We start from the raw sequence: 25,693 nt of genomic DNA on the forward strand, positions 1-25,693 counted from the left end.
GAGTCGCGGCCTCTGTCGGGCGCCGCCTGATGACGTCGGCAGCGCCGTTTCCATGGAGCTGGTTACCCTGGTGACGCGTCCTCTTCCTTCTAAAGGACGGAGTGAACCGGTAAAGTGATCCGAAGGGACGAGTGACCGGGCGTACTTCTCAGGTAATAGAGGCGGAGCTGCTGACACTTGTAGTCCCCCCACTCACTCATTTCTATGACAGTTCCTCAGGGCTCGGCTCAGTGATGGCTGTAACACAGTATACAGGATCTGCCCCCCTCCCCCATACTGTACGCCAGAGTGCCTGTAATAATTGTGTGCCCCTTTAAGGTAGCCCCTCCCCCATCCTGTATGGTTAGATATATATCCCTTTATCAGGGCCCCACAGGGTAGTCCTTCTGACCCCCTCCCCCACCCTGTATGGTTATATATATACCCCTTTATCAGGGCCCCACAGGGTCTCTCCCTCTGTCACTAACAGCCCCCCCCCCCCCATCCTGTATATATTGTAGGGGCCGTCATTGACGGAAGGCATGTGTTACCGAGATTCCTGGCCTCGGTGATGTAAGAGCCGGTGATTTTAAGTGTCAGCGGCAGTTAGTGCTGACTAACACTATTGGTTATTTTACATGGCCGATCCGGGCCGGCTCTTACTGGGAGCAGCCAAAGTGCAGGGTGGGTGGCCATTCCCCACGCTCCAGGCCGGGTTTTGGCTGGGATATAAAAACCAGCCAGCAGTCTCCGCTGAGGGGATTTTTACCTCCATCTGGCAGTGAAGCTTTTGGGCTGAAGGCTGGCCACCTGGAAGAGGCCAGTGAACATGTCTGTGGCTGAGCATTCAGCCGGGTGTGAACTGACGCCTAGGATTCCCGGTGACCATTGTTTTGTCTTGCTGAGAACAAGCACAAAGACCATTATGTTATGTTTTGCTGTGTGTGAACAAGCACCAAGACTGTTGTGTTTTTGCTGAGTGTGAATGAAACACTGAAGTTTGATTAACAACCTGGTTCCCTGCCTCTGTACTGCGTCCGCTGACCTGCCTACCAGAGCAAAACCTCACATTTGCTGTCGGATGCGGATAAATGTAGTGACGCTGGCCTGAAGGCCGAAAAGTTATTATTATTTATTTTTCTTTCTTCCCGGGCACGGGTGTATGTCTTATCAAGGCGGCAAGGTTACGATCCGTGTCCTCTGACAAAATGGAGGCCGTCGTAAAAACCCTCATGGAGGCTAACAAGCAGCAGCGGGAAACTAACCAGCTGCTATTACAGCATGTGATGGTGTTACGAGCGGCCCAGAACGTCCACGATGCCTGGAAAGCTGTTAGTGCGGCGATCCCCAAGATGACCCAATCGGACGACGTCGAGACTTATCTGGCGGTGTTCGAAAAGGTGGCCGTGCAGGAGAAGTTACCCCGAGACCAATGGGCTGAGGTCGTTGCTCCGTTCCTGGAGTCTGGACTCCAGGAACGGAGTCCAGACTGCGACATACATCAGCCAAACTCATAGCTTAGGAGTTAATGGAGATGTTTTCTCGAGTGGGTCTGCCTAAGGACGTTCTGACTGACCAAGGGACCCAGTTATGTCCAAGGTCATGAGGGAACTCATTGCACCACATAAAACGGCTACCGACGTCCGTGTATCATTCGCAAACGGACGGCCTGGTAGAGAGGTTTAATCAAACATTTAAAGAGCTTCTGTCAGCCCACTAAACCGTTTTTTTGTTTACTAATAATCCCTATACTGCGAGCTCTGCATACATAAGGAACCCCCTAGGAACCCTGGTCGTGGGCCGTCTTCCGTACAGGTTTCCCTATCTTTCCAGGGTTTGAGCAGATTCACATGGTACACCTGCTCCAGCTTTAGTCTCACTGGCTGGGGGTACCTTGTAATCTACCTCTCCAATTTTTACCTTGTAGGGCCCCTGCCACCTGGCTATGAACTTACTGTCTACGGTTGGTACCAGCACCAATATGCCATCACCAGGTTAAAGGTCCGGACCCGAGCCTGACGATTATAGACCCTACTCTGGGCTCGCTGCGCTGCCTCCATATACTCCCTAACCAGAGGTAACACTGTTTCCAGCCGTCCTTGCATCTGGGTGATGTACTCAACAACACTTTTGTGCGGTGTGGGTTGTTGCTCCTACGCCTCTTTGGCCACGTCCAACAGATCGCGAGGGTGCCTGCAATATAGCAGGTCGAAGGGCGAGAACCCAGTAGAGACCCGGGGCACCTCTCGCACTGCGAACATGATAGGGCAGAAGGAGGTCGCAGTCCCTCCCATCTTTAGACACCACTCTTTTTAACATATTTTTAAAGAGCTTCTGTCAGCCCACTAAACAGTTTTGTTTTTTTGTTTACTAATAATCCCTACACTGCGAGCTCTGCATACATAAGCTAAATAATCATTTTGGTTCAGTAGAATTTGATAAAAAGCTATTTTTAAAATATGCAAATTACCTTGCTACCAGCAAGTAGGGCGGCTACTTGCTGGTAGCAGCCGCATCCTCCAATCCTAATGATGCCCCCTCCGCATTGTGATTGACAGGGCCAGGGAACGGGATCGTTCTCTGCTGGCCCTGCCTGTTTGCATTCAAAATCTGGCGCCTGCGCCGCGGCCGTCCCTATCTTCAATCTGCGCAGGCGCACTGAGAGGAGGCCGCTCGCTCGGCCGCTCCATCCTCAATGCGCCTGCGCCGGGTGTAGATGTGATGTCATAGGCGCATTGAGGATGGAGCGGCCGCCTCTCAGTGCGCCTGCACAGATTGAAGACAGGTACGGCCGCGGCGCAGGCGCCAGATTTTGAATGCAAACAGGCAGGGCCAGCAGAGAACGATCCCGTTCCCTGGCCCTGTCAATCACAATGCGGAGGGGGCATCATTAGGATTGGAGGATGCGGCTGCTACCAGCAAGTAGCCGCCCTACTTGCTGGTAGCAAGGTAATTTGCATATTTTAAAAATAGCTTTTTATCAAATTCTACTGAACCAAAATGATTATTTAGCTTATGTCTGCAGAGCTCGCAGTGTAGGGATTATTAGTAAACAAAAAAACAAAACGGTTTAGTGGGCTGACAGAAGCTCTTTAAAAATATGTTAAAAAGAGTGGTGTCTAAAGATGGGAGGGACTGCGACCTCCTTCTGCCCTATCTCATGTTCGCAGTGCGAGAGGTGCCCCGGGTCTCTACTGGGTTCTCGCCCTTCGACCTGCTATATTGCAGGCACCCTCGCAATCTGTTGGACGTGGCCAAAGAGGCGTAGGAGCAACAACCCACACCGCACAAAAGTGTTGTTGAGTACATCACCCAGATGCAAGGACGGCTGGAAACAGTGTTACCTCTGGTTAGGGAGTATATGGAGGCAGCGCAGCGAGCCCAGAGTAGGGTCTATAATCGGCAGGCTCGGGTCCGGACCTTTAACCTGGTGATGGCATATTGGTGCTGGTACCAACCGTAGACAGTAAGTTCATAGCCAAGTGGCAGGGGCCCTACAAGGTAAAAATTGGAGAGGTAGATTACAAGGTACCCCCAGCCAGTGAGACGAAAGCTGGAGCAGGTGTACCATGTGAATCTGCTCAAACCCTGGAAAGATAGGGAAACCTGTACGGAAGACGGCCCACGACCAGGGTTCCTAGGGGAAGCGGTTTCGGACCCTCGGTCTGAAGCAAGAGAGGCGGCTGCCACAGTGAAAATTGCTGACAGCCTCTCCTCTAAACAGACTCGGGAGGCCAGGGAGTTCATTAGTCGGAGCACGGATGTGTTCTCGGACCTCCCTGGACGCACTTCCATAATCCAGCATGACATTATCACTGAGCCTTTAGGCAAAAGTCCGGTTAAAACCATACCTGGTACCTGAGGCTAGGCGACAAGCCATCTTGGAGTAAGTGCAGCTAATGCTCCAGCTGGGTGTCATCGAGGAGTCAAAAAGTGAATGGGCCAGTTCGATAGTCTTAATACCCAAGCCGGACGGACATTGCGGTTCTGTAACGATTTCCGCAAACTTAATGAGGTGTCCAAGTTTGCCACGTATCCCATACCCTGAGTAAATGAGCTTATTGAGAAGTTGGGCCAAGCCCGGTATTTTTCTGTGTTGGACCTCACCAAAGGGTACTGGCAGGTACCCTTGACGGAGGCTGCCAAGGAAAAAACGGCTTTCATCACGCCAGAGGGGCTGTATCAGTACAAGGTATTACCCTTTGGTCTACATGGCGCCCCCGCCACGTTTCAAAGGCTAATGGACATTGTACTCCGTCCACATCGTCGGTACGCTTCGGCGTACCTGGATGATATTGTTATCCATAGCACCGACTGGGAAAGTCACCTACCTAAAGTACAGGCTGTAGTGGACTCTCTTAGGAAGGCTGGCTTAACCGCTAACCCAAAAAAGTGAGCGATAGGGTTAGAAGAGACCAAGTACCTGGGGTATGTAATTGGGCGCGGAACTGTCAAACCCCAAGTGAACAAAATTGAGACAATTAGGAATTGGCCCCGACCTGTCACTACTCAGCAAGTAAAGTCGTTCCTGAGTATGGTGGGGTACTATATGAGGTTTGTCCCCAATTTTGCTACAGTCGCCGCACTATTGACAGGCTATTTGAAGGGACGCAAGTCAGTGACGGTCCAGTGGAATGAGCAGGCGGAAAAGGCTTTCTCCGGGTTGAAGTCTGCCCGGCGTGGGTCCCCGGTATTGGTGACGCCCGACTTCAAGAGGGAGTTTGTGGTACAGACCGATGCCTCTAAAGTAGGCCTCGGTGCTGTACTGTCTCAGGACGTCAATGGGGAGAAACATCCTGTTGTTTTCCTGTGCCGAAAGCTTACCCCAGCCGAGACTAGGTACAGTATAGTGGAGAGAGAGTGCCTGGCCATCAAGTGGGCACTCGAGTCTCTCCGCTATTATCTGTTTGGGAGAAAGTTCCGTCTGGTGACCGACCACTCTCCTCAAGTGGATGAGCCAGGCCAAAGAGAGGAATGCTCGGGTCACCAGGTGGTTCTTATCTTTACAAAACTTCAAGTTTTCTGTAGAACATGGGGCAGGCAGGTTACAGGGAAACGCAGAAGCATGCATGGGATAGGCATAAGGCCATCCTTCATACAAGATAGGGCCGGGGGCTATCCATAGTATTCAGTATATTGAGCAGACTAGATGGGCCAAATGGTTCTTATTAGGGATCGACCGATTATCGGTTTTACCGATATTATCGTCCGATATTCAGTATTTTGACCATTATCGGTATCTGCATCTATTTTGCCGATATTCCGATAACTTATTGGGAACACAGATCGCGCTGCTGTCAGCGCTCTCCGTGTTCCCTCTGCAGCACAGGGGAGAAGGAAGCAGCGTCTACCTCCCCCCAGCGCCGCTGCTGCCGCCAATAAGAGGAAGGAGGACAAGAGAAGGGGAGGGGCTTTGGCCACTGCGCCACCAATGAAGATGCCTCTCTCATTCATTCATATACAGGAGGCGGGAGCTGGCTGCAGAATCACATAGCCGGCTCCCGACCTCTATGACAAGTAGCTGCGATCCGCGGTAGTTAACCCCTCAGGTGCCGCGGATCGCAGCTACCGCTCATAGAGGTCGGGAGCCGGCTATGTGATTCTGCAGCCAGCTCCCGCCTCCTGTATATGAATGAATGAGAGATTTCTTTTCATTGGTGGCGCAGTGCCCCCCCCTCCCCCCAAGTCCCCCAGTATTAATCATTGGTGGCGCAGTGCGACCCCCACCCCAGTATTAAAAACATTGGTGTCGCAGTGTGCCCCCCCCACCAGTATTAATCATTGGTGGCAGTGGCCACAGGATCCCCTCTCCCCTGCTCCTCCGATCGGAGCCCCAGCTGTGTAATCCTGGGGCTCCGATCGGTTACCATGGCAGCCAGGATGCTATTGAAGCCCTGGCTGCCATGGTAATCTCCCTGCTGCTGTGTGCACAGAGCTGCAGGGAGAGTGTGAGCTCCTATTCCCCCTGATAGAGATCTATCAGGGTGAATAGGACAAGGGTTCTAGTCCCTAAAGGGGCTAATAGTAAAAAAAAACAAAAAAAAAAAACACCAACATATTAAGTATAAATGAAAGAAATATTTTTTTAAAAAAAAACCTACACGTTAACAATAAACATTAATTTTCAGCAGATTTGTGTAGGAATTTTTTATTTTTTTTCAAAAATGAAAATTCCCAGAATATCGGTACAAATTATTGGTATCGGCCCTAAAAAATCAATTTCGGTCAATCCCTAGTTCTTATCTGCCGACACATTCTATGTTTCTATGTTGTGTTTCTATGTCCCGGGGCCACTGTCTGGCAAGTGTTCACCCCCTCAGGGTTGAACAAAGGGGGGAGGTATGTAGGAAGGTGCAAGGAGCCGTTGTGGAATGAAGGTATGTGTCACCGAGATTCCTGGCCTCGGTGAGGTAAGAGCCGGTAATTTTAAGTGTCAGCAGCAGTTAGTGCTGTTTGACACTATTTGTTACTTAGTGTAGCTGTAAAGCCGATCCGGGCCGGCTCTTACTGGGAGCAGCCAAAGTGCAGGGTGGGTGGCTACTCCCCACGCTCCAGGCCTGGTTTTGGCTGGGATATAAAAACCAGCCAGCAGTCTCAGCAGGGTGTGGATTATCCTCCATCTGACAGTGAAGCTGTGGAGCGTCTGTGCTGAAGGCTGCAAACAGGCCGCCTGGAAGAGGTTAGTGGACTTTTCTGTGGCTGAGCATTCAGCCGGGTGTGAACCGACGCCTAGGATTCCCGGTGACCATTGTTTTGTCTTGCTGTGAACAAGCACAAAGACTGTTGTGTTTTTGCTAAGTGTGAATGAAACACTGAAGTTGATTTACAACCTGGTTCCCTGCCTCTGTACTGCGTCCGCTGACCTGCCTACCAGAGCAAAACCCCATTAATATATATATAATATATGCCCCATAGGGTAGTCCCTCTGCCCCCTCCCCATTCTGTGTATTATATATATATACCCCTTTATCAGGGCCCCATACGGTAGTCCCTCTGTCATTTAACCCCCCCCCCCTATCCTGGAGTCTATGGAAGTGAATAGTGAATCTTTTCCCTCCCCCTCCAGGGTCATCATGGAGTCAGACGCCGCAGTGAACGAGAACCTGAGGCTGCAGTTCAGAGCGCTGCAGGAGCAGCAGCAGAAGCGTCTGCAGAGACTGATGGAGCGCAAGAGAGAGAAGTACGAGGGCGACAGGAAGCCCGACGCGTTTGGTGTACAGGACCAGCTGAACCTGCTGCAGACTGCCACCGAGGCCTCCCAGGAGACAGGAAGCAGGTGGGAGCCGCCGGTGACTTTTCCATCACCTCCCCCAGTGCAGCTGACAGATGTTCATAGGGTCACCTCTGATGGACTCTTACTGTAGGTATTGAGGGTGGTGATGTCCAAGAAGAAGGCCTCGTAGCCTGCAGACCTGCCACATATAGCTTAGCTGCTAGGCTACAGTCACACCTTGTTTGATGCCCTTTGGATGGCATACACTTCCGTACACCTGGGAGATTTGGTGCCCATAATACCAAATGTGTTGTGAACAGAGAGGTGGTACTTGTGGGGGACATTAGCTACCAGCAGAACATGTCCATGCAGGGTATTAGAAAAGGAGTTCAAAAACCAAATCTACAGCAAAGCTGTCTCCACAATATCAATGTAAATTTACAGGCACTTTGACATGAAAAAAAAATATTTTTAGTGCATAATTTGCATGAAATAAAAATTGCACTAAGATTCAGGATTGAATATTCATTCCTTCCACCTGCTCCTAGTTTCAGACTTTTCTCACATGGACATGACCCTCCCAGTAATACCTCCTGAGTGTGATCTGTGTGTCCGGGATGCTGCTATCTTTCCTAGCTCTCATGTGTCAGCGTCTTTCCTGCACTGACTTCTCATACAGCTCACTTTCACAGTCGCTGAGGACTGTGTGGCCTCCTGCAGAGCCTGCTGCTTTCTCTCTACACTTGTACACAGTCTACAAGATTCACCCCTTACAAACTGCCTTGTCTGCTTTCCTCCCTGTCTAAAGCTTGTATGCTGCCCTCCTTCAATCTTCTCACCACCTCTCCACACTCTGATCTGCCATGTACAACTTCCCACTGCTATCTCTAAGGGATGATTCACATGACTGTGCTTGGTCTGGGAAACATGGCCCATGTGTTGGCCTCATCTCCCAAAACGACCACCAGAACTGATGGCATCACGGTGTCTTATGATACAGTCAGTTCCTATCTGATTGCAGGTCTATTGTACTGTGCTCATATGATGACGTGAGTGTAGTACAATAGAACCACAGTTACATAGGAGGTCATGACTATGATGCCGTCAGTTCTGGTCAGGGGAGCCATAGTCAGTCCGGGAGATGCAGCTGACACGCAGGCCTTGTTTCCCGGATGGAGCACAGTCATTGGTGCCAGTAACTGGAGGAGATCTATGACGGATTTAGGGTACTTTCACACTTGCGGCAGAGTGATCCGGCAGGCAGTTCCGTTGCCGGAACTGCCTGCCGGAGCCGTCAAAACGTATGCCAACTGATGGCATTTGTAAGACTGATCAGGATCCTGATCAGTCTTACAAATGCATTAAAATGCCGGATCCGTCTTTCCGATGTCTTCCGGAAAAACAGATCCAGCATTTATTTTTCTCATATTTTTTTCGCTCTGCGCACCGGCATTCCGGTTTTTTGAATGCCGGATTCGGCACTAATACATTCCTATGGAAAACAAATGCCGGATCCGGCATTCAGACAAGTGTTCAGTTTGTTTGGCCGGAGATAAAACCGTAGCATGCTGCGGTATTCTCTGCGTCCTGAACAGTCAAAAAGACTGAACTGAAGACGTCCTGATGCATCCTGAACGGATTTCTCTCAACTCAGAATGCATGGGGATAAAACTGATCAGTTATTTTACGGTATTGAGCCCCTGTGACGGAACTCGATGCAGGAAAAGAAAAACGGAAGTGTGAAAGTAGGTGAAGGACTTATTCACACTCTGCAGAAGCAAAATGGTAGGAAATGTTAGACTATTGAGAATATTACTTCATTTCATTTTGCATTTAGGAAGCAAATGAAGAATAATACAATTCAGGGCAGGGGTGTCCGTATCATTTAAAATCGTCTTCAGCTCCATTTTTAACCCTTTCCCACATTTCAGGCTTCTGGAAGATGAGAACGAGCAGCTGCAGGGCCAGATCCGGGAGCTGCAGGATGAGAACGGCCGGCTCCACAAACTCCTCAAGGAGAAAGAGTTTGAGATTAAACATCTGAGAAAGAAAGTAGAAGACAACAAGATAGCGCTGGCAGGTGACAGCCCCCCGACCATAATGACTTAGACAGGATACACTCCACACTGGAATTGCAACACCGAGAAGGAAAAGTCATAGGAATAGACAAAATATTTTAAACGTGCAGAAATCTACGCACTTTCACGCCTTGGCTGCCATCAGTGAGGCTATTGATGGTTGTCTGAGGAATGTTCTGCCACACTGAATGCACTTGGGCACACAAATCATCAAGATCTGCTGCTGGCAGCAACCTTTACAATTGCCGACCAATGGCGTCCCAGATGTGCCTGATAGTAGACAAGTCCAGAGACCCTGTGGGCCATGGTAGCACGTTTAGGTCGCGCAGATTGCTCACAGTACCACCAGCAACATATGGCCTGATGTTGTCCTGATGAAAAATGGCTCCTGGGACAATTTGTCTGGGCACTGTGCATAATGCCACCCCACAACCCCAGGTGTAGGACCTGTGTGATGTTCCCTTGTAAAGGCCTCTTCATGGCGTTGCCCACATGGTTTCCAGACCAACCTCCAGCTATCATTGTGTCTGTGACAAAAGCAGGACTCATCGCTGGAGAGGACAGACCTTCATTCCAGCCTCTATTGCTGTCTTGCTGTGCACCATGATAGCCTTTGAGAGTGGCGCGAGGTCAGTGGAACACCTGTACTAGACATGTGGCTCATAGCCCAGTGTCGCGCGACGCCTCATGATAGTACACGTTTGCCGCCCTAGGCTTGGGATATGACCCTTTCCCTTGCAGTACAGAATGGATGACTACGCACCATTCTTTTAATCAGGCGATCCGTCCGGGCAGAGGTTCTCCTCTGTGCTCCTCTTGCTGTCTTGTCATTGTTCTCCCAACCACCAGACAGGCAACTTTGAACATCGCTGACATCTTGGTCGAGGAACATAGCGATCTGCCGGAGTGATAAACCAAGGTCTCTCAGCTCAAGGATTCAGAACGTCTCATTCTGTGATAATTGGCGTGTCGATGAACAGGAGGCTTCACACAATCATCCCACACAAATTGATCAGATTTTTGAGGTTTCATGTGGCTAATAAACTTTTACTTTCAATCTGGCTTTATGTCTCACATACATTTCACAGATTGGAGCTAGGTGCTGAAAATTTCATCATCTGCAGATCTTAGTGGCACCTGATACTTCCTTCCTGGTGTTGTGATTTCAGTGTGAGGAGTGTATTCTATATCGGGCTGGGGAGACCCTGTGAGATGCCCCCTTCATCTTGAGAATGAAGTGGCTGAAGCATTGATTTAGAGCCGTGGCCCCCTTGCTGTGGGTGGCTGGGAGCTGCAGTACAGCAACGTTAAGCAGTAACCATTTAATCTAGACCACAACATCCTGAACTTCTAACCCATCGTAGATCTCTTGGAATATTAACCTAAAACCACCCTAAAGCACCACATCTACTGCTGTTAACTCCTTTACCACCCGGGACCACCAGTAGTATTGGTAATAGCCCATACACCTCTCTAGACCACCAGGGATATTACCAGGACTACTACCCCAAAACCTCTGTATGTAAAGTAGGTGATGTAGTACATGTAGAAAGTAGATTAAACGAGTAGTTGTCCTTAGGAGCTGTGCCGTAATACACCTTTGTATCTCTGCAGGGACGGCTGGCCTGTCTGGAGATGTGGCAGCCACAAAAATCGTAGAATTGTCCAAAAAGAATCGGGAGCTGACTGCTGAAATGGAGAGGGAGAAAAGCAAAGTGCGTCAGCTGGGAAACAGAGTGAAGGAGCTGGAGAGAGAGGTAACGGATGGAGACAGAGGCATGGCGTCACACAGGGAGACCATTGTCCAGTCACAGTTAAAGGGGTTGTCCCTGAGTGACATCTTAGGGGATAAGTGTCTGATCAGTGGGGGTCCCAACAGATCACAAGAGCCGTTTCAAATGTGCCCCATTTGAATGGAGTGGTTGCCAAGGATATTCACTGTCGCCCCATTCAGTGCCATATTGCTTGACAGCCCCTCCATTCCAGTGGAGGACATTGCGCTTGTGATTGGTGAGGGTCCCAGTGGTTGGACCCCCATCAATCAGACACCACCTATCTTGTGGATCGGCGATAAGTTGTCATTTAATTAAGCAAAGACCATTGGGGGGGGGATTTGTGCGCCTGGCCGGACCTGCAGTAGGCAGTAAATCACAGGACACGGTTGTAGGCAATCTATATGACTCTACCGTATTGTGTGTACCGCTCCTGTGCTTTACTTCCTCTATCTGTGATATCAGAGGGAGCAGAGTAAGACAACTGCAGGATCAGACGGTATAAGGTACTTGTAATCTGCACGTGTGAAGAAACATCGGTCTGCATTGGAGCTGCGTACACAAACGGCAGAAGAGTTGTAGAGTGATAAACAATATTGTACTTGCCCTTTGATTTGTCCGGCGGGGGGTGCACATTGTGCTGTTTTATCCTGTGCAGTATTCCCCAAATATCTAACCCCCACAAAACAGAGGGCGATGAGGGGAGAACACATACGGGGGATTTCACTTGGCCTTTGTGAATTTGTTTTGCAGCTTCAGAACTCGCATGATCCTGAATACTCCGGGAAAGACTCGGGATCTGAGCCGAAAGTCTCCCGCTCTGCAGAAGGAACCCCGGTGAGTTTACAGGATCTGCTCATATGTTAGAGATCAATCTGTGATCTCAGGGTCAAGGGTCCTTTAGAGAGTTTATACCCCTTTGGCACTACTCAGTGGTGATCACAAACTACAGCGTTCCCCATACAGATGAGATGTCTGGTCAACCAAGCCAACTACACCATGGGTCCAACATCTGCCAAGACTTCATATACATTACATTGCCATTGAATGTCCGCCCTTGAACACCATTTAGTTTTTTTCTCATCATTCTTTCCTGATTAGTTTCTTAAAATATATCTTCATAGTGGTCAGAGATTAGTTTTTCTGATATGGAGATCCAAATCCCCTGCCTAGGCATAGATTTAAAGCATACAATTCTGGCTTCCAGCAGCCACCACTAGGGGGAGCTCAGTGATCAGTTAGTCATTACCATAGAGGTTGTTCACACGACTGTTGTGGGACCAGTGTTGAAATAGGGGCAGGTACTGAACTGCTCCCCCTGTACTTTGTAGTCACAGCATTTATTTGAAGCCACCACTAGGGGGAGCTCCCTGCACAGAGATTTTTACATCTCCTATTAGTACCCATATGAATCTGTATGCAGTGAGCTCCCCCTAGAGGTGGCTGTAAAAAAGGCACAATTTCTTCACTTTAGTTTATGACTTAGGTCAAGCAGGGGATTTGGAGCTCTGTAACAGAAAAACTAAAAAAGAGAAATGGGGGGGCAACTGTATTCTCTATGTATAATGCAATACATAGTCTAACTTTATACGTCTGCAGACGGACGGCGCAGAGATGAAAGCGTTACAGGACAGGCTGGCGGCTGCCAACCTTAAACTGACCGAATATCGCAACCAAATCCAGACCACACGGCAGGAGATGAAGATGGCGCACAAGGTTCTGACCCCGCAATGTAGAGATGCGTTATGTCACTGAAAGGGGTTATTCCAAGATTTAAACTTATCACCGTTCCACAGAGTAGAGGTTTAGTGTCTGATCATTTGGAGGGTCCGACCTGTGAGTCCCCCACTGATCGCCAGAACAGGGCTCCTGTGTCCCCCATAGGAACGGAGAGGCCTCATTTATTTCTATGAAATTACCAAAAAGAAGCTCAGTACAGCACCCATTCCCATAGAGATGAACGAAGCAGCAGTCAAGCGTTAAAGGGGAGAGGCACGGGAACCCCCTTCTCATGATTGTGGGGGTCCCAGCAGTCGGACTCCCTCCTGAGGATAAGTTGAAATCTTGGGTCAACCCCCCTTCATATGTGCACGTCTTCAGGGTGAAAGGCTTATATTATCACATGTGCCTACAGGTGTTGGTCAGCGAGGTTGGCGAGGATGTGAACATTTTGCAGCTGCTGTCTTCAGCGGGCGGCTGGAGGGGGCGAGCACAACAGATACTTGTGTTACAAGGCAGGGTGAGTACAATCCGAAATATGCGTGCAAGTAACGAGGATATTGTGTGTGAGCGGCCGCCTGCTGGCTGTAATGTGTACTGCAGCCTGTACCAGCGAGCATTGCGTGGGTATGGGTCAGTGTGGTCATAGCCAATGCAGATATGGCTCAGTATAAACTAAGTCAAAAAGCCATATGGGTTGTACTTACTGCTGGTGAAGTGAATAACACTGATTATGTAGTGACAATAGCGTCTGTCAGGAGACAAGGGCGAGCGCGATAATGGCCAATAATGGTGTAGACGACTTGGTCAGAAGATCGCCAAAATGGACGGTCTTGTGGGGTCTTCCTAGTTGGAACCTGCCAAAAATGGTCCAAGAATTATAACTGGTGACAGGGTCATGGGCACCCAAGGCTCATTCATGTGTAGGGGTATTCCAGACAGTCTGGTCCAATCCCATAGAAGAGTCATGACATACAGGACACGGGGCGGTGTAGCCAAAGACCGGTCAGAGTGCCCATACCGACCCCGGTCCACTGCTGAAAGTGCCTACAATGGACACTGGAGCATCGGGACTGGACTACTGGGCAATGGAAGAAGATGGCGAGGTCCGATGAATCATGTCACATTATGTGCATGGCCGGGGGGGGGGGTGACTTACCTGGGGGAGAAGATGAAGGCAGTGTGAGGCTCTGGGCAATGTTCTGCTGGAAACCTTGGGAGCCTCAAGAGACAGAGACTGATGTGAGTGAAGGCAATCTCTGCGCTGCCACTATATAAATGAATAAAATAAATGCTATGGGAAACAGTCAGCAATATTGCCAGCTTACATCACCTGAGCTCCTGTAATGAGGAGGGGGGGGGGGGGGCTAGCAGTTACTTTTAAGGACATCAGCAGAATATGTGGGATGCAATATGAAAAGATTCAGAGGAGTCCATCGTATTTTAGCAGCCTCCTTCTTGGTCTTTCCTCCAGGTGCGGGAGCTGGAGAGTCAGCTGGGACAGGCGAGGAGTCCGGCCGCCGAGCTCAGCCTAGAAGAGGAGATGTTGGGCATTTCTGTACCAAAGAGACTCGCTGCTCAAGACAAGAACTTATTTAGGATCCGCAACCTGGAGAAGGAGAAGAAAGAAACCTTAGAGGTGAAGCGTCTTGTATGACAATGCGGAAGTGACAACCAATGGGGTGGCACTTCGCTTTTGCAAAAATGGCCGCCATGTACAGTGACTTATGCTCTGTGTTATTCTAGAGGCTGACAGGAGAGCACGACGCTCTTAAAAAAGACTACGAGGAACTGAAAAAGAAGTTTGAGGGCTCAAAAGCCAGGAACAAGTCCTTGTCTAATGACCTGAAGTCCCTGAAGATGCAGATGGTGACGCTGCTGGAGAAGGGGAAGCACGACGACGAGCTGATCGATGCTCTACTGGTAACATCCTGTTCACACTTAGTACGGCTAGAATTCGCTTGTGTTCCTACTGTCCTGAGTCACTCTTATTACCCAGGACCACATGACTGCGTTACCTGATGATCAAGGGTTAATCTGTTTTGGACCCCGTAACCGGAAATAGCCAAGCGCTGTACTTAGAGCGCTGTACGGCAGCCCCATAGGGAATGAAAGGAGTGGCACACTAGACCTGCTGCTCCATCAGGATGGGGAAATGGGACCCCTTTGTGAGGATTGGTGGGAATCCTATTGGTCGGACCCCCTCCGAATAGATAACTTAAAGACTTGGCCCAATATCGGATAGTCTAGGGTAGAGGTGTGGGTTATATTTTATTCCCTGGTAGTGTAGGATAAGAAAGAGGTTTAATACCTGATGCTGTAGAGTAGGAGAGGGGTTAAATATCATATTCCCTGGCGGTCTAGGGCAACTCTCCCTTCCTTTATAGTCTGGAGTAGAAGAGTCAATAAAGTCCCTAGTGGTCTAAGGTAAAAGAAGTGGTTGGGTCAGGTAGAAAAGTGGTTCATATTCTATTCCTCGGTGGTTTTGAGTAGAACAGAGGCTTAACACCTGGTGTCCTGGGGTAGTAGAGGGGTTAATATTTTATTCCCTGGTTATTTAGGGTAAGAGTTTTCAGACCCCCAAGCTAAAATGAAATAAGAGTTCGAATGCGTTTAAAGGGGTTATGCCCGAGCCCCTCACACAATGTACTGACCTCACTCCCTAGCACCCGGGTTGCTTCTGAAGCCCGCATGGCCGCCTCTGCATCTCCCAGTCGTGCGGATGAAAACATCCAACGTCGGGGGGGCAGCCAATAGCAGGCGGTGACGGGAACGAGCCTCCCTAGCATCGCGGGTGACGTTAGGGCGGCTCGTTCCCGTCACCGCCTGCCATTGGCTGCCCCCCATCACCAGATGTTTTCTTCCACGCGACAGGCAGATGCAACGGCAGCCGCGCGGGCTTCAGAAGTGACGGGGAGTGAGGTAAGTACATTGTGTGTGAGGGGCCCGGGCATATCAGGGGTTGGCTAACCCCTTTAAAATAAAAGACGGTCACTCACCTATTAGCACATACTGTTTTCCAGCAGTCAGGATCCCAACCCTGCTGGACCAAAGTGTAAAGCCCCGTCCATCATCGCGTGCACTGCTGCAGCCATTTACTAGCCTGAGTGGTGACTTATACCCAAGCACATGTGACCACTGAGCTTCTGTGGTCACATGACGCTCAGGGACACGTCAGCACTGAGGCCAGTGAGTGGCTGCAGCAGTGCACATGACCATGGACAGGACCTCACCTTTCTGATCCACAGGGGGCCAGAAGCAGCAGGACCAAGGCTGTCGGTGCTGGAACAAAGCGCCAGTGAACAGGTGAGTGGTTTTCTTTTTAATTTTAAGGGCATTCTGCCCCTATTTCATCCTAGCTTAGGGGTCGGATAGCCCCTTTAACACTTGATGGTAGATAGAAGGGGGTCTACACGGTAATGTCTATGATCAGGCAGACCGCTTGGTGAGTGATGTGTCTGATTATTTAGGAGGCAGTCATCTGGTGCCCACCTGACTCCAGTCTGTAAGACACAGAAACCCTTTAGTGCATTTTATATTAGAAATAGTCATTTGTCATGTCCTTCCAGGGCCAGCAGAAGAACTTGCAGGAGATCTTAAACCGCCTCAGTCAGCAGGAGCAAAAGCAGCAGGATTCCCAGCAAACCCTGAGCGGGCAGCTGAACAGCGAGAGCCAGAAACAGAACTCCCTGGTGACCCAGCTGAAGCAGATGGTGGCCGAGCGGGAGGCGAAGGTGAAGGAGCTGGAGGAGGAGGTGCAGCAGCTGACGCTGAAGGTGAGATGTCTGCTGCTTGTCTGTCAGGCCCCTTTCACACGAGCGAGTTTTCCCGCGCTGGTGCAATGCGTGATGTGAACGCATAGCACCCGCACTGAATCCGGACCCATTCATTACAAATGGTCTGTGTACATGAGCGTTTAATTTTTGCATTGCATCCGGAAGCAAGTGCGGGTGCGATGCGTTTTTCACTGTTGTTTGTAAACCTTCAGTTTTTTATCACGTATCACGCGCGTGAAAAACGCATGCACCCGCACGGAAAAAACTGAACGCAATCACAGACAAAACTGACTGAACTTGCTTGTAAAATGGTGCGAGTTTCACTGAACGCGTCCGGCCCTAATCCGTCACGCTCATGTGAAAGAGGCCTCACTCCAGTTATCTTCACCACTTGGGACCTAGTCTGTCTGTCTGTCTGTCTGTCTGTCTCTCATCTGTCTTAAAGTATGGAGCAATATATTTACATGCTGTCTGATATGTCATATATCATGTTTTATTGCAGAGCCCTCCTGAAAAGCAAATGAGAAGTAAAAGTTTTGACACCAAAACGGCATCAGAGGAGAGGAGATCTGAGATCCTGGGGCCTTTGCGGTCACTGTCAGACAGTGGGGATTCCCTCAACTCAGCCAGGTAACATATAACCTACCCCTGGTGGATGTATAGATAGAAAGACAGACTGGCTATATGGGGTTCAGTATCGGGCCCCACACTTTGATCTTCGAATTCAGGTGATTCATCCAAACCCCAGCCATGTAGTCTGCCATTACCACAGGTGTATAACATCCAGACCTCAGCCATGCAGTCTGCCATTACCACAGGTGTATAACATCCAGACCCCAGCCATGCAGTCCATTATTACCACAGGTGTATAACCCCCAGCCATGTAGTCTGCCATTACCACAGGTGTATATGATCCATCCACAGCCATGCAGTCTAACATTACCACAGGTGTATAACATCCAGGTCCAGCCATGCAGTCTGCTATTACCACAGGTGTATAACATCCAGCGCCAGCCATGCAGTCTACCATAACCACAGGTGTATAACATCCAGCCCCAGCCATGCAGTCTGCCATTACCACAGGTGTATAACATCCAGACCCCAGCCATGCAGTCCATTATTACCACAGGTGTATAACATCCAGCCCCAGCCATGTAGTCTGCCATTACCACAGTTGTATATGATCCATCCACAGCCATGCAGTCTGCCATTACCACAGGTGTATAACATCCAGCGCCAGCCATGCAGTCTGCCATTACCACAGGTGTATAACATCCAGCGCCAGCCATGCAGTCTGCCATTACCACAGGTGTATAACATCCAGCGCCAGCCATGCAGTCTGCCATTACCACAGGTGTATAACATCCAGCCCCAGCCATGCAGTCTGCCATTACCACAGGTGTATAACATCCAGCCCCAGCCATGCAGTCTGCCATTACCACAGGTGTATAACATCCAGCCCCAGCCATGCAGTCTGCCATTACCACAGGTGTATAACATCCAGCCCCAGCCATGCAGTCTGCCATTACCACAGGTGTATAACATCCAGGTCCAGCCATGCAGTCTGCCATTACCACAGGTGTATAACATCCAGGTCCAGCCATGCAGTCTACCATTACCACAGGTGTATAACATCCAGCCCCAGCCATGCAGTCTGCCATTACCACAGGTGTATAACATCCAGCCCCAGCCATGCAGTCTGCCATTACCACAGGTGTATAACATTGCCTTTACAGACTTTGGTGACGAAAATGGCTCGTTGTAAACAGCTCCCTGAATTCGAGCTTAGTCCTCTAATAGGAGTCATGACATGTCTTCCATCCTAGATATTCCACCATCACCTGTGAGTGGTATTACTGTAAAGTTTAAAGGAACCACAGCAACTCAGCCACAAAGTGATGACCACGTAAATTTACAGAGCGGGGTCACCAAGTGCTGAGGAGAAATTGCATAAAAGTCACCAATGCTGTGCAGACTCCATAACTGGTGTCCAGACCTCCTCTGCCATTAACACCAGCACAGAAACTGTGCTGTGCCAGGAGCTTCGTGGCATGCCAGCCTTCCATCAGGCACAATGCCAGGCCTGGGATGGAGCAGTGTAAAGCATGATGCCACTGGACTCTGGAGAAGTGGACATGTTTTCTGTGCAGTGACCAATCGCACTTCTCTATCTGGCGGTCTGATGGACGAGTCTGGTGAATGCCGGGAGAACATTACCTGCCTGACTGTATTGTTCCGGCTGTGAGGTCTGATGGAGGAGGGTAATGCTATGGGGGTCTTTAGGGGTCGGCCTTGAAACCTTAGTTCCAATAAAGCAGGGATGTCAAACTCGTGGCCCTCCAGCTGTTGCAAAACTACAACTCCCATCATGCCTGGGCATACTGCAGCTATCAGGGAATGCTGGGAGTTGTAGTTTTGCAACATCTGGAGGGCCATGAGTTTGACATCCATGCAGTAAAGGGTTTGTCTCATCACAGACAATGGGGGGGCATATCGCTAGGATATGCCCCCATTGTCTTATAGGTGCAGGTCCCATGTCCCACCTAGATCAGGAACGGAGCCCCGCAAAAGTGGTGGCTGGAGGACTCCAGTCTGGCCACCACCAAGCGTGCTCCCCATAGAAGTGAACCGCGCATGACCAGCCACAGCTCCCATTCACTTCTATGGGCCTGATGGAACTTGCCGATCCAGTGCTCGTCTATTTTCGATAGCCCCATAGAAAATAAAGAGAGAGCGACTGCGCATGTGCACTGTGCCCTCCACCACTTTCAGGGCTCTGTTCTCGTTACAGGTGGAGGTCCCACCTATAAGACAATGGGGGCATATCCTAGCGATATGCCCCTATTGTCTGTGATGAGACAACCCTTTTAATACTTCAGCAGACAAGACATTGTGTAGAATTATATGGCGACAGCTTTGTGGGAACAGTTTGGGGGAAGACCCTTTTCTGTTCCTCCATGACTGCACCCAGTACACACAGCAAGTCCCATAAAGATATGAGGGAGTCTGGGAGAACCTGACCGGCTGTGGAGTCCAGACCTCAACCCCATCCAACACCAGAACACAGACTGCGAGCCCGGCCCTCTCCTCCAGCCACCAGGGTCTGACCTCACAAATGATCATCTGGATGAAGGGGCAAAGATTTCCACAGAAACCCTCCAAAATCTTGTAGAAATCCTTCCCAGAAGAGCAGAGGGCCGACTCCAGGGGATCTAGAATGGGAGGTCACAGAAGCTCCTGGAGGTGGAATATGGAGGTGACCTCATATATAGTTTATACAGATAGATAATCTTGAAGATGTTTCAGCCTCAGAGTAAGGCCCCATTCACACAACCGTATATATTTTTTCCGCATCAGGTTTCTGTATTTTATGGATCCGTGGTTTGCAGTCTGCAAAATGGACATGGGCATGTCATTAGGGCCTAGGCTACCTGCACACAGTGCAGATTACGCATGGTTTTTCCATAGTACAGTGCCAAAGTGTATGAGATTAAACAAAGCCTCGTGTGCACTTTGCTTGTTTCTTCTATGTGGAAATTAACCTGCCATCCGGATTTTGTTTGTGTCATTTTTTTTTTTCCGTTCGCAGATTTCACCTTTCGCAATGCAAGGGTGAGATATGCGGCAAGTCCACATAAAAAAACACAAGTTATGCCTAAGGCCTCTTGCACACAAACGTATTTTCATTCAGTTTTTTTTGCGGACCGTATACAGAACCATTCATTTCAATGGGTCCGCAAAAAAAACAGAAGGTACTCCGTGTGCATTTAGTTTCCGTATTTCCGTTCTGCTAAAAAATAGAACATGTCCTATTATTGTCCGCAATATGGACAAAGATAGTACTGTTCTGTTAGGGGCCAGCTGTTCCGTTATGCAAAATACGAAATGCACACGAATGTCATCCGTATTTTTGCGGACTGCAATATACATACAGTCGTGTGCATGAGCCCTGAGGCTGAGTTCACGCTTCAGTTATTTGGTCAGTGATTTTGAGCCAAAACCAGGTGTCGGTCTAAACACAGGAGCAGATCTTTCCCTTAGGCCTCATGCACACGACCGTTTTTTCGGGTCCACATCCGAGCCGCAGTTTTTGCTGCTCGGGTGCGGACCCATTCACTTCAATGGGGCTGCAAAAGATGTGGACAGCGCTCCGTGTGCTGTCCGCATCCGTTGCTCCGTTCCGAGGCCCCGCAAAAAAAAATATAGCATGTCCTATTCTTGTCTGTTTTGCGGACAAGAATAGGCATTTCTTCAATGGGCCGCCCGTTCTGCAAATTGCGGAAGGCACACGGGCGGCTTCTGTCGTGTGCATGAGGCCTTATACCTTATCTCTGTGTAGCGTACATTCCTGGTTTTAGCTCTCAATCACTGATGTGTGAATAAGGCTACATGCACACGACCGTATGTGTTTTGCGGTCTGCAAATTGTGGATCCATTGTAACAATGCCTAAAATGGACAACAATAGGACATGTTCTATTTTTTTTGTGGGGCTACGGAACGGACATACTGATGTGGACAGCACACGGTGTGCCGCTCTGAAATGAACGGGTCCACATCCTATCCGCAAAAAAACGGAACGGACACGGAAACAAACAACGTTCATGTGCATGTAGCCTAAGGCATTTGGTGCAGAAATGCTCAGAAATCTGCGCACATTTTCTGTTAGTAAACCTGCACCCGTGTGCAGGGAACCTAAGGGCTGTTTCACACAAGCAAGTCCATTGCAGGAATCGCGCTCCGTGTGTGAGTGTGATCCTCCGTTCTGGACTTGCAGGAGTGCATGGCATTATACTGATTTATAATGCTGTGTGCCTCTGCTTCAGCTTACTTCTACAGAATCATAGCGACATAAAGCGGTCAGTATGATCCTGTACAACAGGGATCAGCAACCTCCGGCACTCCAGCTGTTGTAAAACTACAATTCCCAGCATGCTCCATTCACTTCTATGGGAGTTCTGAGAAGAGCAGAGCATGCATGCTGGGAGTTGAAGTTTCACAACAGCTTGAGTGCCGGAAGTTGCCTACCCCTGCTGTACAAGTAAGGTCAAGCAGAGGCACACAGCATTATAGATCAGTATAATGCCATGCGCTCCTGCAAGTCCAGAATGGAGGATCACACTCACACACGAAGCGCGATTCCCGCAAATCTTATGAAACAGCCCTAAAAGCAAACCTTCAGTCGTCACTAATAAATGTTCATTTACGTGTGAGATGTTTTCTGCGTGTGTTATACCACATCTTTAGGGCTCATGCACACAACGGTAGTTTTGGTCCGCATACGAGCCGCGTTGTTTGTGGTTTGGATGTGGATCCATTCACTGCAATGAGGCCACAAAAGATCCGGACAGCACTCCGTGTGCTGTCCCATTTTGCGGACAAGAATAGGCATTTCTATCATTGGACGGGACATTCCCGCTGCACACGGCTGGTATTCGTGTTTTGCAGATCCACAATTTGCGGACCGCAAAACATGGTACGGCCATGTGCCCGAGGCCCTTATTGTGTATGTTGCAGGCATGACGTTGATTACTCTCCAGATTATAAGGGATAGTTCAGTTACTGAACGTCATATATAGAAAGCCGGAGTAGGGCCGCCACGATAGATGTCCAAAACATTTAGTTTTTTTTACACATCGCTGCATGCAGTTATGGAGTTTTGGAATAAAGATTGCAGTTTTTACCGGAGACAATTGCTGGACGAAAACCGGACACCGATCCGGAGGAGGCGTGCACCACTCCACAGATGAGCATCGTCATGAACTGTGTCCACTAGGAGTCTGGGGAGATGAACAAATCCCTTCTTTATTAGATACTGATGTTATTTATGTCTTCTCTCATCTTATCCTCAAAACCAGGACGGTATCAAAACTGGGGCATGAACTAGTGGAGACAGCGACGGCCTCATCTGCGGTCATCAGCACGCGATCCTCACCACGCAGGTAGAGTATCAATAATGGCCATGATGATGACATGCTAAGCATGGTACACAGGATGACATGCCAGGCATTACTAGTACACAGGATGACATGCCAGGCATTACTAGTACACAGGATGACATGCCAGGCATTACTAGTACACAGGATGACATGCCAGGCATTACTAGTACACAGGATGACAGAGCAGGCATTGCTAGTAGAGAGGATGACAGAGCAGACATTGCTAGTACAAAGGATGACGGAGCAGGCATTACTAGTACACAGAAAGACATGCCAGGCATTACTAGTACACAGAAAGACATGCCAGGCATTACTAGTACAGAGGATGACATACCAGCCATTACTAGTACAGAGGATGACGGAGCAGGCATTACTAGTACACAGAAAGACATGCCAGGCATTACTAGTACAGAGGATGATAGATCAGGCATTACTAGTACACAGGATGACATACCAGCCATTACTAGTACAGAGGATGGCACACCAGGCATTACTAGTACACTGGATGGCATACCAGACTGTAACTTAATTTTTGCTCTCAGGTGTGACAGCTCGGAGCTGAGGGTTTGGCAGACACAAGCTGCAGAGTTCAGAGCGCTGTGCCAGGCCGCCGAGGTGGAGAGAGACCGCCTGGTGGAGTTTGTGTCCGTCCTGCAGAAGAGGGCGGAAGAAAGCAGCAAAAAAGCCCTAGAGGCCGAGAAGAAGCTTCAGGAGGAGAGGAAACGCTCAGTCCTCCTGGAGCAGCAGCTGGAGAAGCTGAAAATGGAGGCAGGCAAGAACGGAATGACACAAAAGCTGTCTGCTCGCGGCAAGGCCGGTACGTTCAGTACATCAGTGCTCTCCACTGGAGTACATACAAGTGACCTCGGGACCCCAGAGGTTACTATGGGGGCAGTATGGTCATCTGAGGAAGCCCTGATTCACAGTATACCATAACATACCTTCCCTCTTCAGAGGGTTGCTATATTCTGCGGTGTCCCTCCTGACACCCTGTCTTCTCTCCACAGCTCAGTCTCTAAGCACCTCCAGACACTTCCTGAATGAATGGAGCGAATTATCATCTAATGTCCCCCCGGAGACACAGATAGAGGAGCTCAGCACCAAGTAAGTGCCCTCTGCAGTCGCCATGTAGCATCTGATGAGAGTGCCCTAACGTGTGGAGAGAAGGGGCTGCAGACGCTGCTCCCGCCACCCCATTGTGCAGGTAACAGCTGCCAGCTCTATGCACTTGAATGAGCCTGTTCTTCAGGTCCCTGTATAGCGGATAGCCTGGGGTGCCATGGTCCAGGGGGCACAGTGCCACGGTACTGTGAGGGTCCCCTAGTGGCATGCCGTTAAACACACTCTATTCCAGGCTCGCCATACAAGTCGATGAAAATGACGCTCTGAAAATGGCCCTGAAGAACGCGCTGAAGACCAAGGAGGACGACCTGAGGCTCTACCATGACATGATCACCCAGGTGAAGCAGATCTTTCTCCAGGCCCTGCGGCAGTACAAGCAGGAACGCGGCGCCCTCTAGCGTCCCAGAAGGTGACCGCCCCCGGATGCTGATGTTCAGGACTTGTCTAGTTCCCTGAGAAGTATCCATGGACCTCTCACATCAGCGTACGGTGTCTGAACCCATATAAGCGCTTTAGACGTAGACAGGACAGTGTGACATCATTGACTGCTGGGAGCCCCCTCTCGCACAGGGCAGTTCCCAATAAAGGGGGCGATACAACTATAAGTCACAGTCCCCACATGATTGATGAGTGGCCCCAGCTCTGGTTGGCCCTATTCTGGTTACCCCTGAGCGGCAAGATCCTCTCTCCCCCTCCTGAAACTCGGGAACACCACAGAATAGAGGGGTCACTAACCAGGGGATGGCATGTTCTGCTCTGCATGGTCCTGGGTGTGTTTTTATGGTTTTTTTTTTTTTGGCATCATCGGTGTGTAATACACAGGTCAGTGACCTACATTATATGACAGGACTGACTGCTAGAAAATCGCATGACTGCCAATTGTACAATATATACAATATATCAGAATCAATCCCTCAATGGAGATGACATTTTGCGTCAGTCAGCAGGCTATGCTTCTGCAGACAGAGGACAGGCTGCCATAAACAGCACCTGTAAAGTCACCCGACACATTCATAGAAGTCCTGACGAGGCTTCATGTGACTTAGTGGCAGTTATATGGCGATGACAGAACGCTTCTTTGCACTGCCAGAGCCTCTGATCTGTTGTGTAGAAGGAAATCAAGATTTCTAATGTTGATGTAATTTCTTGAATAAATAAATAAGGGCAGCTTCACGGACCCGGCCGAGACTTTCCGATGCATGTTCTATGTATAACTCTGGAGTTACGTCTCACAGGCTCTGCTGTATTATTACAATCCATCAAAAATGGGGACAGATCCCATCAGAATGGTTAAAAATACAACACCAATAGAAATGTTGGACTGCTGCAAAACTCACCCTGCAGATATGTAAATCATTAAAGGGAACCTGTCACCGGAAATCACCATTATATAACACTATCATCAGGATCTCCATTCCCCATATTAGAATGCTGCCTTCCATATTGCTGTCCATCGCCGATTTTCTCAGAAAAACACTTATTCAATATTTACAGCCAGGTCCATAAATATTGGGACATGGACACAATTCTGACATTTTTGGCTCTATACTCCACCACAATGGAATTGAAATGAAACTAACAAGACGTGCTTTACCTGCAGACTGTCAGCTGTAATCTGAGGTATTTACATCCAAATCAGGTGAACGGTGCAGGAATTACAGCAGTTTGCATATGTGCCTCCCACTTGTTAAGGCAGTGTTTCCCAACCAGTGTGCCTCCAGCTGTTGTAAAACTACAACTCCCAGCATGCCCGCACAGCCTTGCTGTGCGGGCATGCTGGGAGTTGTAGTTTTGCAACAGCTGGAGGCACACTGGTTGGGAAACACTGTGTTAAGGGACCAAAAGTAATGGGACAGAATAATAATCATAAATCAAACTTTCACTTTTTAATACTTGGTTGCAAATCCTTTGCAGTCAGTTACAGCCTGAAGTCTGGAACGCATAGACATCCCCAGACGCTGGTCTCATCCCTGGTGATGCTCTGCCAGGCCTCTACTGCAACTGTCTTCAGTTCCTGCTTGTTCTTGGGGCATTTTCCCTTCAGTTTTGTCTTCAGCAAGTGAAATGCTCAGTCGGATTCAGGTCCGGGGATTGACT

General features: G+C 49.3%; 1 protein-coding gene across 1 annotated transcript; it reads left to right on the plus strand.

Moving 5' to 3' along the window:
• The first annotated feature begins 5 nt into the window (after positions 1-5).
• Positions 6-24,738, plus strand: CCDC13 (coiled-coil domain containing 13). Its single transcript, XM_044294734.1, has 15 exons — positions 6-152; positions 7,046-7,255; positions 9,124-9,272; positions 10,885-11,027; positions 11,796-11,879; positions 12,642-12,758; positions 13,177-13,281; positions 14,236-14,400; positions 14,508-14,684; positions 16,331-16,537; positions 17,040-17,167; positions 22,394-22,477; positions 23,017-23,291; positions 23,482-23,578; positions 23,829-24,738. The coding sequence occupies exons 2-15, from the start codon at positions 7,053-7,055 to the stop codon at positions 23,992-23,994; spliced, it is 2,100 nt and encodes a 699-aa protein (XP_044150669.1). The 5' UTR covers positions 6-152; positions 7,046-7,052; the 3' UTR covers positions 23,995-24,738.
• Positions 24,739-25,693: the final 955 nt, after the last annotated feature.

This window comes from Bufo gargarizans, chromosome 5 (genome assembly GCF_014858855.1).
Source record: "Bufo gargarizans isolate SCDJY-AF-19 chromosome 5, ASM1485885v1, whole genome shotgun sequence".
NCBI classification, from domain to species: Eukaryota; Metazoa; Chordata; class Amphibia; order Anura; family Bufonidae; genus Bufo; species Bufo gargarizans.

What these genes read in the sequence shown, in the direction of transcription:
- CCDC13 (XM_044294734.1), top strand. Translation starts at nt 7,053, where the DNA reads ATGGAGTCAGACGCCGCAGTGAACGAGAACCTGAGGCTGCAGTTCAGA. An exon ending in CAACAAGATAGCGCTGGCAG is followed by an intron (nt 9,273 to 10,884) that starts GTGACAGCCCCC and finishes GTATCTCTGCAG; the next exon opens with GGACGGCTGGCCTGTCTGGA. An exon ending in AGATGAAGATGGCGCACAAG is followed by an intron (nt 12,759 to 13,176) that starts GTTCTGACCCCG and finishes ATGTGCCTACAG; the next exon opens with GTGTTGGTCAGCGAGGTTGG.